Raw genomic sequence first — 15,540 nt, 5'->3', positions numbered from 1 at the left:
ATTTTCTTTTCTGATTTCCCAATAAATATTAAACACTCAAGTATCACTTTCATAGAATTCAACTAAAAAGAATAGAAATCTTACTCAAAATAAGAAATAATAAAATTCTCAGACAGTCTCCTCTCACATATGGAAAACAACAAAAGTGGGAACACAAGATCTCAAATTTGAGACGATAACACTTCCTTCTTATTTTTATGTCATTCCTAAGAATTCCTTTAACTCATTAGAATCTCGAAAGTGACAAGCAGTGGAGATCAGATACACGTCACATGAAGAGTTCAGAGTTCTTAAGTAAAGTTCATTAAAAAAAGGAAAAAAGAGACTCTAAATTCAAACAAAATTGTGATGTTTTTCGTTTTTTTTTGTTTTTCAAATTGAAGAGAACTGCTATAAAACTAGGGTGTAGAACGTCGAACTACTGAAAGTAAGCTGTTTTCTGTGTTTTTAGATTCACACGTAACTGAAATTGAACTCATGAACCAAAGAAAGGGAGAAAACAATTTGAAAATGAGTAATACAAAGTGAAATTCTTAGACATAATTTCTCTATAATTATAAATCTCGGTCAAGCCTACAATTTATATGAATACGTGAGGATGTGGTATGAAAGCCTAATTATTCGCATCCTGAAAAATACAAAAAACCAATCTTTACCGTGAATATAATAGTTTGAACTTTTCGCTCATTAAAATTAGACCAAAATTCAAAGCACAGATTCAAAACAGAAAAAAAAACTAAAGACTAGAATGCAGAGGTGGCGCGAAACGAATACCCGGATCTATGACTAAAAAATTTCGAACGTCAATTGGGAAGCCAAAAAGTGTATGAATGTCAGACACGATTATGAGATAGATAGGAGAAGCCTTTTCACCTTTATAAAGTTTTATTCATATAAAGAGGCTCAGAGGTTGGTGAGCTTTCTCTAATGAGCATGTACTAATTGTGATTCGAAGATTAGAATGTATTAGACAAGCTCAACCGGATATATAATAGGAAAGCCCATTATCTTTGTCTGCACTCTTAGAATTCGCAATTAAGGAAGTTGTTTTCACAAATTTTGAAAGATCATCTATACGTGATACAAAAATTTTCTGGAAGTTCGAAAAACAAAACAGATTGAGACAACTCCAAAATCGGTCAGACTAAAAATAATACGTAGTGAGGAATTAGCACATTTACGTTAAGAAAGGATGTGTCGGTTTTTGAAAAACGATTATTAACAGGTTAGTGGTTATAAAACGTAACAATAGAGAATACATAAAAGTTTCCGTATTTGGAAAACGTTTGTTCTAGGAAATTATTACCAACCCATCGAAACAAGTCACATCACTTATTAACTCTAATTTACACTTAATTATTCGAAAAACTTGTGTTGGTTTTTTGATTCAAACCCATTTTTCTCAATGTTGTCTGACCAACAAAGTTTTTGGTTTACTTCCAATTTGCACTGATTGAATGCAAATTAGATTTTTCCCTTCACATTTTTTTGCGGAAAAACGAGGGACCTTTTAAAGTGCTTCCATGGTGTTGAAGAAATTTCAGACGCCCATACGCACTCACATGAATCATTCTGAAAAAAAAAACTCACATTTAGCTAGCAGATACATCATGATGAAAGTGTGAAATAGTATCGGAATAGAAAACAATGAATAAAAGGGCAGAAATGTTTTTTTGTTTCTTTTTTACTCCTTTTTATGCAATTTGTCTTTTGAAAATCTTTTCCTCGGATCTCTTGGCTTTTAAAAAGTCAACGACTTGCAAATGAAGACGAGGAAATGCCACCAAATGAACCCATTATGGGAAGGGCCACAGACAAAAAGATATTGGGAGGAAAAGCGAAATTCCAATTTGTTTCCTCAAGAGTTGTTGGTAGTTGATGATGGACTGAAGGATCGGAATGGGATTACGCAAACATTTCAGAACAACCAACTTTTGAAAAATTTCATGGGGAATTCTACATCCACTGGAATCCTTTTATTCTTGTTACCCTTTGGCTTTTGACGGAAAGTGAATTTTTTGAAAATCCCTTGGGAGAGTGAAGACAAAAAGAAGTAGAATTTCATATTCAAAAAAGAAAGCGAAGAAGGAAACGAATAATTTTTGGCATTTAAATTCAAAACCAGATAGCTAAAAGAGCAATAGTTCAATAACACCAGTGTTTACATTCCAAGTTGTGGGATTACTGTAGTCTCTTCTAGTGGGAAACTGGAAAATTCTTTCTTGAAAGTTTAGCTTAGCAGAATACAAAACTCAGAATTATATTATACAAAAAGCTCTAACGCGGAAATGTAGGCTGATTGCAAAACAGAACAGATACAAATATATATATATATATGAACGACGTTCATTCAAATTGGATCATAAAATAAAAAACATTTTTAGAATACCAATTTGATGTCAGTATTATTCCTACTCAACAAAAAAGCTTCCTGTAAAGAAAACGTAAAATAGGAACCAAGAAAACTGTGAAAATTAAGTTTTAGCTGAGGTGTTGTTGGTGTTTATTTTAGCTATATTCACTATTCTGGAAAAATATCACATAGGATAAATATCAAAAAGATCAAACATTCCAAGAAAACAAATTCCGGTCTTAAAAAAAACCTTTGAATTGCCTCGCTGGCCTTGATTAAATTTGAGAACCAATAAATCATAGTTTTAGGTTTCCATGTAATTTTACTAGGTATTTCGTAAAAAATTTCAAACATGATAACTTTTATAAATTTTTTAGGTCAACTGGCTATTATTCAACTTTGTGAGAAAAAAGTTCTAAAGAAAAAAGGTTGACAGATTCCAATCAAATTACCAATCAAATCAACTGAATTTCCTGATAGACTTGTTGCAAGTATAGTTTCTATTAAATTTAAAACTTGAACTTTATTCTTATCTTATCTCCTAAATTTTTAGAATCTAAATGGATTAAAAAGCGGAAGTGGATTAAACTTGATATGACGCCCAAACAGGAGATTGGTCCATCTGAACGTTTTCCAAATGTTATTAGATTATATACATTTGATAACACCAATAGCTCAAAATGAGATAAGTCATTAACTGACACCTAATTTGAAACGGAAGGAAAGGTGACGCATTTAAAGGTATGCACCAGAAAAAAAAGTGACATGTAAGCCTCAAAGGTCTCAAGAGTGTTCTGAACTTCTTGACCAAGAAGTTCTTTTTTATAGGATATGTGAAATTCAAGTGTAAGGACTTAACTGTGAACTCATCGTTTCCAAATGATGGACCTATTGTTCTGGCCATTTCATCAGTGGATAGTAATACGGAATATTACCAAAAAAGGGCACCCGGAACTAATAAAAGTTGCCCAATGGCTTTTTCCCAAAATGTCAAAAAACTTACATCGTCTTGGTGGGAGGTTGAAGAAAAGATGGTAGGGAGTATAAGAAAATGCCATTGTTTAAAATAAGAAGAGAAGTCTTTCGATTAGTTATTTTTGGTAGTATTTGTTCTTTTCTCTTTCTTTCAGATTTCACTAATGGATGTTATGTTTTGTTTTCGTTTGAGTGAAGCGATGAAAAATATGGGAGGGAGCACCTTTTTTGTGTTCACAATGTTTTGGTTTGGAGCAGCTCTCTTGGTTTTGTTCTTATTCCTCTCCTCTCATTTCTTCTAACATCACTATCTCCACTTCTGTTTTCCAGAAGTCTGGATGTGGGCGGGGTTTTCGAGTAAAGTTTATGTTATGTTCTAATTTCCTAGATGAGTGGAAGGACACTCATGGCCAATTAGTGCAAGAAGTACGGTGGAATGTGCGATGTGGAGCACAGGAAGCTATAAGGAAAGAAAGAGGAGGAAGAATGATGGAATAATAATTGGGGTGTTTTTCGTGGAAACGTGGTGACGAACTATAACAAAGAATGGGGAAAACATGGCAAACTTGATGGGGGGAAAACAATTGAAGAAGTTCATATAACGATCTTTGGAAAGAGGAGAAAATACTGGTGTAGAATGGAATCGGCATGCCAAATGAGTTGATAAAAAATGGCCTGGATGGGGTCATATATACATATATACATAATCTATGCAAAGTAGGATGAAAGGATTTCGAACTAATGCTGTGATTGCGTAATAAATCAAAAATAAGAGAGGAGGACGTCAGGAACGAATTACTTAGTTTAATGTGCGATTAGTTCTCTAAATGAAATCTGATGATCTTAAAAAGAATGATGTCCCAGACTAGATAAATAGTCCTTCTGATAACTAACTAGTGTCATAAGGACAAAAAACAAAAAATAATTGAACGTCGTTAACAGAGTACAAAAGTGTGTACACGAAAACAAAATGAGCTGTCAACAAACTAACTTTGAATTCATTTATTTTTGAGTTTTTATGTTTTCAGAAACTACAAGTGGTGTTCTGTGAATGCAAATAAGCATGTATGTACTCACAACGTGTTCAGAAGCAGTAAGAAGAAGTGAAAACTCAAATTGGATTACTACAAAAAATGAATTATAGAGAATTGATCTGAAGTGAGAACAAAACGGAAGAGGGAACTTTCACCAAAAAAATAACTGGACAAACGGTTATAACATGATCATGCACAAATCAAAAAAATGTGCCTTTAAAATATCAGAACAACGTTCTTATGCGCATATGAATGCAAACTTTCACGATCTTGCATGTTAAGACATTTTTAAGGGTCTTCAAGTCAGCTAAACGCCCGCATACCCATCTCGTCTTGTTTTTTTTATCCACTTAAAAAGTCGCACTATGTGTGAGCAGTATTTGACACGAAACCCGAAGGGCATAAACTAAAAAACGAGACCTGTCCTAATATGTCAAAAAAAAAAGAAAAACAGAAACATGGTAAGAGGTCACACTGAGTCAAACGCTATCTGTCGCTCTTTCTCAGTTCGAACTTTGCAAGAAAACTAGTAGAAAAAAGGAAGTTGTAAGGGGGAAAGGGTTCATCAAGTATTCGGTGCCTCAAACTCTCCCTTTTCTTCGCCAGTCATTTGTTACAGCGTACCACACAATGGGCACTGGTGGTTTTTTACTAATTCAATGAGTTTTGGTTCCTGGTGTGTGTTTTATTTTACACGTACCTTGTTGATTGACAAAGGAGCAGTTGGCGAAGAAACTTCCGATGTCACAGATGGGAGAAGGGGATGTACGACACCGGACTGACCGGCAGATTTCGAAAAGCTGAAATACATACATGGAAGAGTATTTGTTATATTTGGGATGCTTACCCGGTATTCACATTGTAGACCTATGAAAGCTGGTGGACACTCGCAAAAGTAATTTGATGACCCGTTCAACATACACTTTCCTTCGTTCCAACATGGATGACTATCACATGGCGACCCCTCTGAAAATGAGAAAATGACATTTCTAAAACATTAAATTTGAAAAAAAAACAGGAATAAAAGATTTATCTTAAAACTTCAATTTTCTTTGAACTAAAAAACAAAATACTATCTGAATCTACTTTCTTACTCGACAAACTTACCGTAAATCAACCTGGACGCCACTCCATTCAACAATTCGCTTACTGTAATCGCCATGATTGCATTCTAGAACAGCGACTTCTCTATAGAGAAAACCTGAAAACACGGAACTAGAGAAACGTAACTTCATCATGAATTTGATTAACTGGATTAAGAGTACAATTGAAATGATGATGATGATGGTGATGATGAGTAGGCAAGACGGCGAGTCTTGGAAAATTTGAAAAATGGGAAAACGGGAATAAAAAGAAAGAAACAGAAGAAAGGGACTCAATTATTATACGAAATTTATTATTTCAAGTACCTACCACCTCCCATTGTGCAACATTTCTCATTCATGTTGCTAATTGAAAAAGAATAACAAAAAAGATTTGAATTTATGTACTACTAGCAATTTGTTCTTTCAATGATACTTGGTTTTCTCATTCAAAAAAAAATGATGAGAAGAAGAACACCATTGTCAGTGTGCTCCTTGATAATTTATTCATTATTATATATCTTGTGAATGTTAGATTAGAAAAAAGAACGAAGTATTTTTAGTTCTTTGAGAAGCCTGACTTCCGAACAAAAATATATATAAAGTGCTATAAAAAAGTCGTAGAGGAAGTTTTGAGAAATGAAAATGTGTAGCAGATTGTGACAAAAAATGGAATGAAAGAGAACAGAAAACAACATCATTGAGATATATTGTACCACTAAGAATAGTGGAATGGGCCATAAGAAGCAGACAGGAAATTCAGCATTAGAATTTAAGATTATCACAGGACAGATTTTGGTCCAATGTGGTCCAATGTAACATAAGTCAACAATTGAATTATCCCTCGTGATTTGACGGCGCAGTGAAACACAAGAAACGAAAATCTCATTAATTAACGTAAGAAAAATGGAAGGAATAGAGAAAAAAGAAAGAAAATGACATTGTGAGCAATTAGCGGAAGAGGTGCAAAACTCGTAGCGGAGGTGCATTCAATAAAAATAGACCAAACATCTGGAAGACTTTTTATTGAAATTTTCTGAGAGTAGAAACAGGAACATGTAAATTTTTATGGGATTTAAGTTTCTGCATTGAAAACTTGTTACTGCACTGGTAACACTACAGTAACCCAAAACATGAATCCATATCATATTTTTTAAACAACCCTTAGAAGGTTCTCTGAACATAGTTGTGCTTTAAAAATTGTAGTATGTTAAAGATCTTTGTGACCGGCTTAGAATCAGTTGCAATATTCTAATCAGAACCAAGTTTTTGCACCTTCCAGACGTAGTGGTCACTCCAGCAAAGTTACAGTATCCCAAAAACTGCTGATGCTGAAAAGCGAAATGGTAGAACAGAAAAAGCGTTCTGAGGATGAAAAATAGTATTCCTCACTTTTGTATGAAAGGGTTTGAACATCAATCGTAGAATAGCTATCAGACTAACACTACAATCCATCCATCCGGTTTTCTAGTCTTCAGTACTGATGCTACAAGTTGACTTCACGCACAAAATTGACGAATTCATTTACACGGGATGGAATGGAATACAAACAAAATTCATTCGCTTTCTTTCCGCTTATGAGATTAGTAGTTGGTGGCATTTGGGGGGGGGGGGAGGAGACAAGGAGCGTACGGAAACGAACAAAAGACAAAGGAGCCGTGGGGCATGTGTAAACGAGAGGAATTTTTGGCGGCTGCTCTGGAAGCTGTTGGCGCGTTGAACAGAAATTGTTGGAGGCAGCGATAGGGGGGAGGCGTGTGAAATGGTGAAATATGGCCTAGACATTTTCGGAAATCGGTTCGAAATTAATCTTTCCCAACGCCAAATATTAAATCCTCTTTCTTTGCTCCATGCGTTTCCTCTCAGTGGCACTCTTCGAAATTGAAACTTTTCTGTTTTTGCAGAAACGGCTTTATTCAAAAGTGAAAGGGGAATGTTTAAAATTCTGGAAATGGATAATCTTCAGACTTGTCAAAAATCGTGCCGGCCCGGTCAGACAGGATTCAAAAATGGGAATTAATTTTTTATCACAATTTTTGAAATTTTTCGAAAATTCAGAGTTAAAAGGCTTAAATTAACAAACATATTACACTTTTGATTGTATTCTAAGTTTTTAGTGAAAAAAAATTTGGAATAATACAAAATTCGTTTAAAACATGTTTTAAAACGGGCCGAGAATATTTTTGATTTTGGCAGGTCCAGGCTCGTCCGGTAATCTCTAATATAGAGATACTGTAATCAAAAATATAATGTTATAATGCAAGACATTTAAGTATGTGTATTGAATTCCTAAAAAATTGCAGAAAACTACACATGATAATTTTGAAGTTAACACTTCTTGAGGACAAAAACAAATAAATAACGAATAAAATGCACTACAGAAAAGAGATGCCCGAAAATTGCATTCGGAAAAATAGAAGACGCAAGAAATGGAATTAGAGAATGGGATTTGATTAAGTAATCAAGTTTAGGTCACTCTTACAACATGTATAACATCATCACGTCTTTTTTCAATTGCTTCGTACACAAAATGCCTTCTCAGAAAATTAAGGATCTTCATTTTTGTGCTTTCTGGTATTTCAGACCACTAATAAGTACAAAAACAAAATTGGGAGACAATGAAAACGGAAAGAAAAACAGAGATTCAAATTTGTCATGTGTAAAAAATTGTGTCGCATAAAAAAGAAGCCATTCGTAGTGCCACTTCACAAACAGATTTGAGAGGTGTCTTTCAAATGTGTTCGACAGCGTGTCGAGTGGGGGAAAAAGGACGAACCACGATCACCTCGTAAATCAAACGGATGAATGAGAAGGATGGGTATACATTTTTCAGTGGGTTTTTGTGGTTTCGAATTCAGGGAATTAAATTAACTACAAGGTGAATATAATATTGAGCAAATTATTAAATTAGTTCAACGACTGGTGTTCAAATAATGATAGTAGAAGTTAGTAGTCAACAGCTTTCCAATCAAAGAAAAGTTGTCAACTTTTAATAGTCAGCAAGATAATGGAGGGTGGGTGGAAATATGAAGGTTTTGTTGCAATATTCTTTTCACTATGACATAATAATCGGTTATATCCTGTCACGGCTTACTACGTAGTGAGCTTCAACTTGTTCGATGGTTCTTCGAGAGAAAAAAAACTATGGTTGAGGGTTCAAAAGTGTAAATGTTGAGATAATATTGGTTTTTCAATTTTGAAAAAACGTGTAAAGTAAATTTCCCATGGAAAAAAATACTAAAAATGTTAATACTAAAAAATGTTATTCAGACAAAGTAAGTGAAGTTTCTCACGGAGCACCTTATGAAATAAAAAATTCTCACAGAAGACTTGATTATTTTTTCTGAACAACACTCTAAAAATTCACCGCCTAAGACAAGGTAACAACTTGTTAAATAGGGAGAAGAATGATCCTTATTCCCTTCTGTATATGCTTTCGTTTTTTTTTCTCTCCGATAATTGACTACTTATTTGTCTCTCTGTTTCTGCTTTCAGAAACGTCGTGTTCCGCTTTTTTTGTGCAGTCAACAGAAATTAGTGAGCAAGTAATTATGGGGTCGAACGGGACGAACAACAAGTTTTGCTCAAAACTGAAGAGGGTAAGAAGAAGAAGAAAGAGGAGTTGCAATGAGTTTTTTAAGAGAATGCTATTGTCGGCACACAAGTTTGTTAGGAAGGAACATGTCTTGGAAAAAAATGGAATACGAAGTTGTTGGGTCATGAGATTAAATAAAATCAGATTACGGAGGATGTTGCAAAAATGAAGAAAACATGAGATGTTCTTTTTCTTTTTCCAAGTTCATACTAAGGACATGATTCAAAATATGAAGAAGAAAAAAAACAAATACTATCATCTCGCAATATGGTACTCCTGTAATTATATAAGACAGCCTTCTACTAAAAATATTCAGAAAATATGCATAGGTACCTCTTCCATTCCCAAATATTTGGTTTTTGTGACATCTCCTGGAAGTCTCTTGGGACCGATAAAATACTGATACGGCTATGAGTTGTAGTCCTTTGTCTCCGGCTCTCCCTTTTTTACGGCTGTCTTTCAAAACATTCTGCTTTTATGGTGGGTGTCCGTCAAAAAGGTTGACACAGATTAGTCTTCGTTTCTTTGTGGCCATTAGCCGAAAGTTTTGATTTCTGATGAATGGCTTTGTGTGTAGTAGTTGACTTTATTGACTCACGCATGTCAGGAAGACTAAAGTGGAACAGGGGATGTTCTGAAGAAAGGGGACTGAATAGCATCCAGGATATCGTTGACGTTTCCAGTTCAACGTATTATAGTTAACCGAAACTTCCAGAACATAAAAAATGTGGAGCAGAAAAATGAGGGACAGAGGGAAGGAAATCGACACTACCCTCATCATAATCCCATTTTTTGTAGTTCTCCACCAGTCACTCCTCCCTTCCAAAAACATGAAGATGAGATGGGACGGGACGGGACACACAGACAAGAAGCACTTTTGGACGACGTCCTCTCCTTCAATAAAGCATGGAAAGTGAGAGGAAGGGACACAGGAACCGGCGAATAGGCCCCTAGGAGTCTACCCGAATTGAAGAAAAAGATGATGAAGGGAAGGAAATGTCTTCTTACTCTTCTTTTTCTTCTTAGAGCCTATGTATGTGTTTCAAAACTTGTTTTGTCCTTTCCCTGTGACCCTAATTGAGCCATTCTACAGAGAAAGAAATGAAGCTACGGATGGATGAACATTGGAGTAAAAGAAATGCAGATTGTAAAGAGTTGAAATGACAGATTTGTGAGAATTCGAAGATTGAAGTTTGAGAAGTGGAATTCTTCTAGTAAAGGGGGTTTGAAACATCAAATATAAGTATATGGCTGGTTGCAGGTTTGGTAAATGTAACAGTAAGTTATAAGCAGAAACACCTGTGAAATAGGTTGTACTACCCAAGTTGAGATTCTGAAAATCTGAGTTGTATTTCGAGAAATTTTTGTAACACATCCAACTGTGAAGAAATATCAGGGGAATAATAAAGTGTAGACTGATTGACACAAAATTAACTGTCATGTACTACTTGGGCTTTGTCACTACGCGTTCGAAGTTTATGTGTAATATTTCGAATCATTCTAGTTTACGTAACTGAGATATGCTGGCATAATTGCCAATAATCATAAAGGTCTAATATCCCAAAATAATTATCTAGATGTCTCCAGAATCCACAATTTGTGTTGACACATTTTGACAGTATAGTGTACTACTTCCGGTACTTTATGGTTTAACGGGTGTTTATTTAATTAACGGGTGTTTATATAATAGACGGGTGTTTTGAGAATTAACGGGTGCAATACCAAAATCTAAGAATTAACGGGTGTTTATAAATCATTTTTTCAGCAGTTTTTATTTTTTCTATTCATTCACTGTTTTTTCATTTTCTGTTATTTTCTACCGTTTTATGAACATACTTCCAATTATTTGGTCCGGAATCACGGAAAAGAGTCTCATAGCATCTCACGCGTATAACTGATGAATGTTCGTTTCTGAATACGTAGTACTGTAAGTGTGTTAACATTTTTAACACAGCATTTTTTGATTAGAGCAGGATATCCGCTATCTTTGAGGTGATAGACCAGTTCCAGAACATTGTTGATGCGAATCTCTGAGCTGGAGCATAGTGCTGGATACTTCAGTACAAGAGTGAGAGCCTTGCTATTGGAATTATCTAGCTCATTATCTAGTTTCGTCTAGGAACTATTTAGTTTCTATCTAGGAATTATCTATTCTCTAGGAATTATCCAGTTTCGTGGATTTTATGTTTGTTCACCATTGGTAGCGGATTCTTGTGTGAATTTTGGTATATAGTTTTATTTAATTGATTTCGTGCATGGTTTAACGTATGATCGTCTTCTAGAGGTTCTATTCGTGGAATAGTAAGATGCTCATTGTTTCGACGCTAGTGATAAGAATTCGATGATAAGAAGCGTAAAAAGTGAAATACCCCAAACATTGTCAAGAATACCAGAATGAAACAGAAGAATGAGGTCGAGAACAATCCGAACACAAGTTGAGCATATCTGACATAGTGGAGAAACGATTGCGGCGTCTTGAACGGCATGCTTTCACAGTCAGACTGGATAAGCTATAATATAAAATGCAGATGTTTGGGGAGGGGCCACACCTATTGATAAGGAATGCTTCCGGTGTAAGGAATACAGGAATTATTAAAAATAATTTTCACATATTCTCTCAGCATAACAACTAATAAAAGTACGGTCATGGGAGAAAACCAGCATTGTCGTTGTCGGCTTGAATCTGAACCGTTTTAAGAGATGTCTTGGGTACGCCTATGAACCTCCGAGCGCTTCAACTTTTTGAAACCCGGGTAGTTGCCACGTTGACATTCTGGCTTGGGGGCCGAACCGGGGACCTCATACTACAGCAAAATAGGGTACAACGAGGAAAAAAATGTGTAATATTTGGAACCCGATACTGAACGCATTTCAAAAATATAAGACAGGCCAAATTTGAAAATTTTTTTTCCTCGACAGTTTTTCCGCAAATTTTCAACTTTCCTGTGAGTTTTCACACAAAAAATTGAGAGGTGCGAAATTTCAAGAATTGATGGGGAAACTGAATGAATCTCCCAAAATAGTTAGAAAACTGAAAAATTGTAGAGTTTCTGAGAAATTCAAGAAAATTTCAACGAAATTACAACTTTTCCTCAACTGGTTGCAGAAACTGATTCAAGTCAGCTGTCAAATTGGTTTTTTGAAACAATTTCAAAAAGAGTTACGTAAAAATCGACCATTTTTATTGAAAAAGACAAAAACAGAAACGTTACAGTTACACTTTTGTGAAAAACAGAAAAAAATCGCGTGAAAATTAGAAAAATTCTGATTTCACGTGATGAACTCGGGCCTTCTCAAAATCGTGACTGTTACAACTCTGGGAATTTTCCACGAATCGATGTGTATGAGTTTCAGAGTGCTATTTACCTGAAATTAAACGAATTGCACGTATTGACATATAAAAAGAAAACGACAAACCTCATTCTGACTAAAAAGAGCGCATTTAGATATCAACACAAACCAAGAATAACGATAGATTGATAAAAATAAAAAGTGACTCCACATACAATATAATATATCTGAAAATCTGAAAGGATTATTCTTGAAATCGTAATTGTTAAGTTACCTCCTAAGCACTATTGAGTAGTCCAATTAGCATTATAAAAAACCAAGTAATAGAATATGGGGATTGGAAATTATATGAAAAATCTGCAAATCTGTGGTTATTCCTTACCTGGATTCAATTCTTTTCTCTGGAATAGGCATATTTCAATGTATAGAGCTGTATTTTATATCACATCGTGCAAATTTCCAATCAAGAACAATGGGAATACAACGAATCATCAAAACAAATGACGTGTAACTTTAAAAAAAGAAAAAAAAACGTTTTTAAACGTGGCTTGTCATTTAAAATTCTGCCACGTTTATAAAAACAATCTATTTTGGAAAGAAAACCACGTTTTGATGATTCGTTGTATTCCCATTGTTCTTGATTGGAAATTTGCACGATGTGATATAAAATACAGCTGTATACATTGAAATATGCCTATTCCAGAGAAAAGAATTGAATCCAGGTAAGGAATAACCACAGATTTGCAGATTTTTCATATAATTTCCAATCCCCATATTCTATTACTTGGCTTTTTTAATGCTAATTGGTCTACTCAATAGTGTTTAGAAGGTAATTTAACGATTACGATTTCAAGAATAATCCTTTCAGATTTTCAGATATATTATATTGTATGTGGAGTCACTTTTTATTTTTATCAATCTATCGTTATTCTTGGTTTGTGTTGATATCTAAATGCGCTCTTTTTAGTCAGAATGAGGTTTGTCGTTTTCTTTTTATATGTCAATACGTCCAATTCGTTTAATTTCAGGTAAATAGCACTCTGAAACTCATACACATCGATTCGTGGATAATTCCCAGAGTTGTAACAGTCACGATTTTGAGAAGGCCCGAGTTCATCACGTGAAATCAGAATTTTTCTAATTTTCACGCGATTTTTTTCTGTTTTTCACAAAAGTGTAACTGTAACGTTTCTGTTTTTGTCTTTTTGAAATTAATTTAATAAAATTTGTGCGAGCATTATTCCAGTCTTACCAACTTGTTGTTAATCAAATCCTAATAAAGAGATAGTTTCAGCTATGAGTTAACTTATCCAGAAAAATTCGACTAGCTGAGAGTTTATGTAACTCTGTTAAGAATCACATACTTTTCAAAAATCCGCCATATTTGAACAATTATGAGTTTTCACATTTTCTCAAAATACAATGAGAAATCTGTCGAGGAAAAAAAATTTTCAAATTTGGCCTGTCTTATATACTTCTGGACTCTGTGGTTCATATTATCAATCAATCTTTTTGAGGGCCATTTTCCATCTACCCGGCTCGGAACGAACCATGATACCCCAAAGGTTTTTGATGGGGTTCAAGTCAGGGCTGATAGCTGGCCAATCAAGAGTTTTGATTTTGTTGGCAGCGAGCCAACAAAAATGGTAGAGTTGCTTCTGTGGATATAGACATTGTCCTGCTGAAAGGTGTGGGAACGTCGTTTATTTCGAAAAAAGGAACGATGGTCTTCTAAAGCGTTGCTTGATAAGTGGCTGAAGTCTCATGAGTCGTAATAAATTGAAACTTCAACTTCTTTCCATTGCAGAATCCACCACACACCATCACAGAGCAGCCTCCAAAGTTTCTCGTTTTGAAAAACTGGGGGTCCTTGCGGAGATCTCTCCAGTAACATCTGTTTCCATCCGGATCATCTAAATTCCACTTTTTTTCGTCCGAAAACAAAACCTGTAAATTTATATTTAGCTGTGAATAATTTTAATCCAAACTGAATTCAAACATTTCAACAGAGATTTGAACTGAGTGCGCTCAAATGCCATTTTTCAAGAAAAAAAGATGAATACAGTTAGATGAAGAATACAAAAATGATAGAAAACCAACAAAAACAATAAATTAAACATTATTTTATTATTTTGCCACAACCGCGACTCAAAAAGAACCACTAGTCCACTGATTTTTCAAGGGTGTCCTACCCTTATTGCACACCCAAAAAAGTGACTTTTGGACGGTGCGCGGGTATTGAAAGTGGTATGATAACAAACATTTGGCTCCTAGGGTTATTTCGTACCCTGAATCCGATGACGCTTTCAGATTTTTGATATCTTTCTTGGTTTTGTCAGGAAGCCCAAAATCGAGGGGGGTCCTACTTTTTGCACGCACTGTATAGTAATGAATTATGTTTTCGGTGCTGGAATGTCAATAAAAACGATACTCAATTTTTGACCACAGAACGTATACGTGTAATGGTAGAAGGTGCCCAACTTTATCAATATTCACGACTCGATGAAGGCGAAGCGGACAATGGAAGTAATGAAGAATAATAAGTATTTGTATTAAATTCTCTGAAGTTCTTCATTTTTATCTATGAATAAACATATATGAGATTTCATAGAGAATATCAGTCGATCATCTGTGTTAAAAATGATTCCACACTTACAGTACTACGTATTGAGTAACAACCCTTTAGCAGTTCAACGCGGGCGATGCCAGAAGACTCTTATCAGGGATTCCGGGCGGAATAATTAAAAATATATATGTAAAACGGTAGAAAATAACAGAAAATGATAAAACAGTGAATGAATAGAAAAAATAAAAACTGCTGAAAAATGATTTATAAACACCCGTTAATTCTTAGATTTTGGTATTGCACCCGTTAATTCTCAAAACACCCGTCTATTATATAAACACCCGTTAATTAAATAAACACCCGTTAAACCATAAAGTACCCTACTTCCATAGCAATTATTCGTCTACTTTAATTCTTTAGAAATTAAATATTTTTGTTTGTTTTGTAGTTTGTTAACAGTCAAGTATTTTGATCATTTTCTTATAATTATGGTATCAAAATAAAGTGTCAAAACTACATATTAAATGATTTTGGTGGAACATATCTTTTCTGAATATTACCAATTAGTTAATATTTCTTATCATCTAAGGCATATTGTAACCTGATTTATTTTCCGTAGATATAAGTAGGAGTCTTCTTCGTTA

The 15,540-nt window shown here is 34.7% G+C and overlaps 1 protein-coding gene across 1 annotated transcript; it reads right to left on the bottom strand.

Annotated features, from left to right (window-relative positions):
- Positions 1–5,018: 5,018 nt before the first annotated feature.
- On the bottom strand, positions 5,019–5,524 carry GCK72_025102 (uncharacterized protein; the record flags this gene model as incomplete). The annotated part of the gene is made up of 3 exons (XM_053736194.1): positions 5,019–5,162; positions 5,210–5,328; positions 5,470–5,524. The coding sequence occupies 3 exons, from the start codon at positions 5,522–5,524 to the stop codon at positions 5,019–5,021; spliced, it is 318 nt and encodes a 105-aa protein (XP_053579760.1).
- Positions 5,525–15,540: the final 10,016 nt, after the last annotated feature.

The sequence above is a fragment of the Caenorhabditis remanei genome, chromosome X, assembly GCF_010183535.1.
Source record: "Caenorhabditis remanei strain PX506 chromosome X, whole genome shotgun sequence".
NCBI classification, from domain to species: Eukaryota; Metazoa; Nematoda; class Chromadorea; order Rhabditida; family Rhabditidae; genus Caenorhabditis; species Caenorhabditis remanei.
The sequence above is the reverse complement of the archived record's forward strand: the minus strand, read 5'-3'. Positions and strand labels throughout refer to the sequence as shown.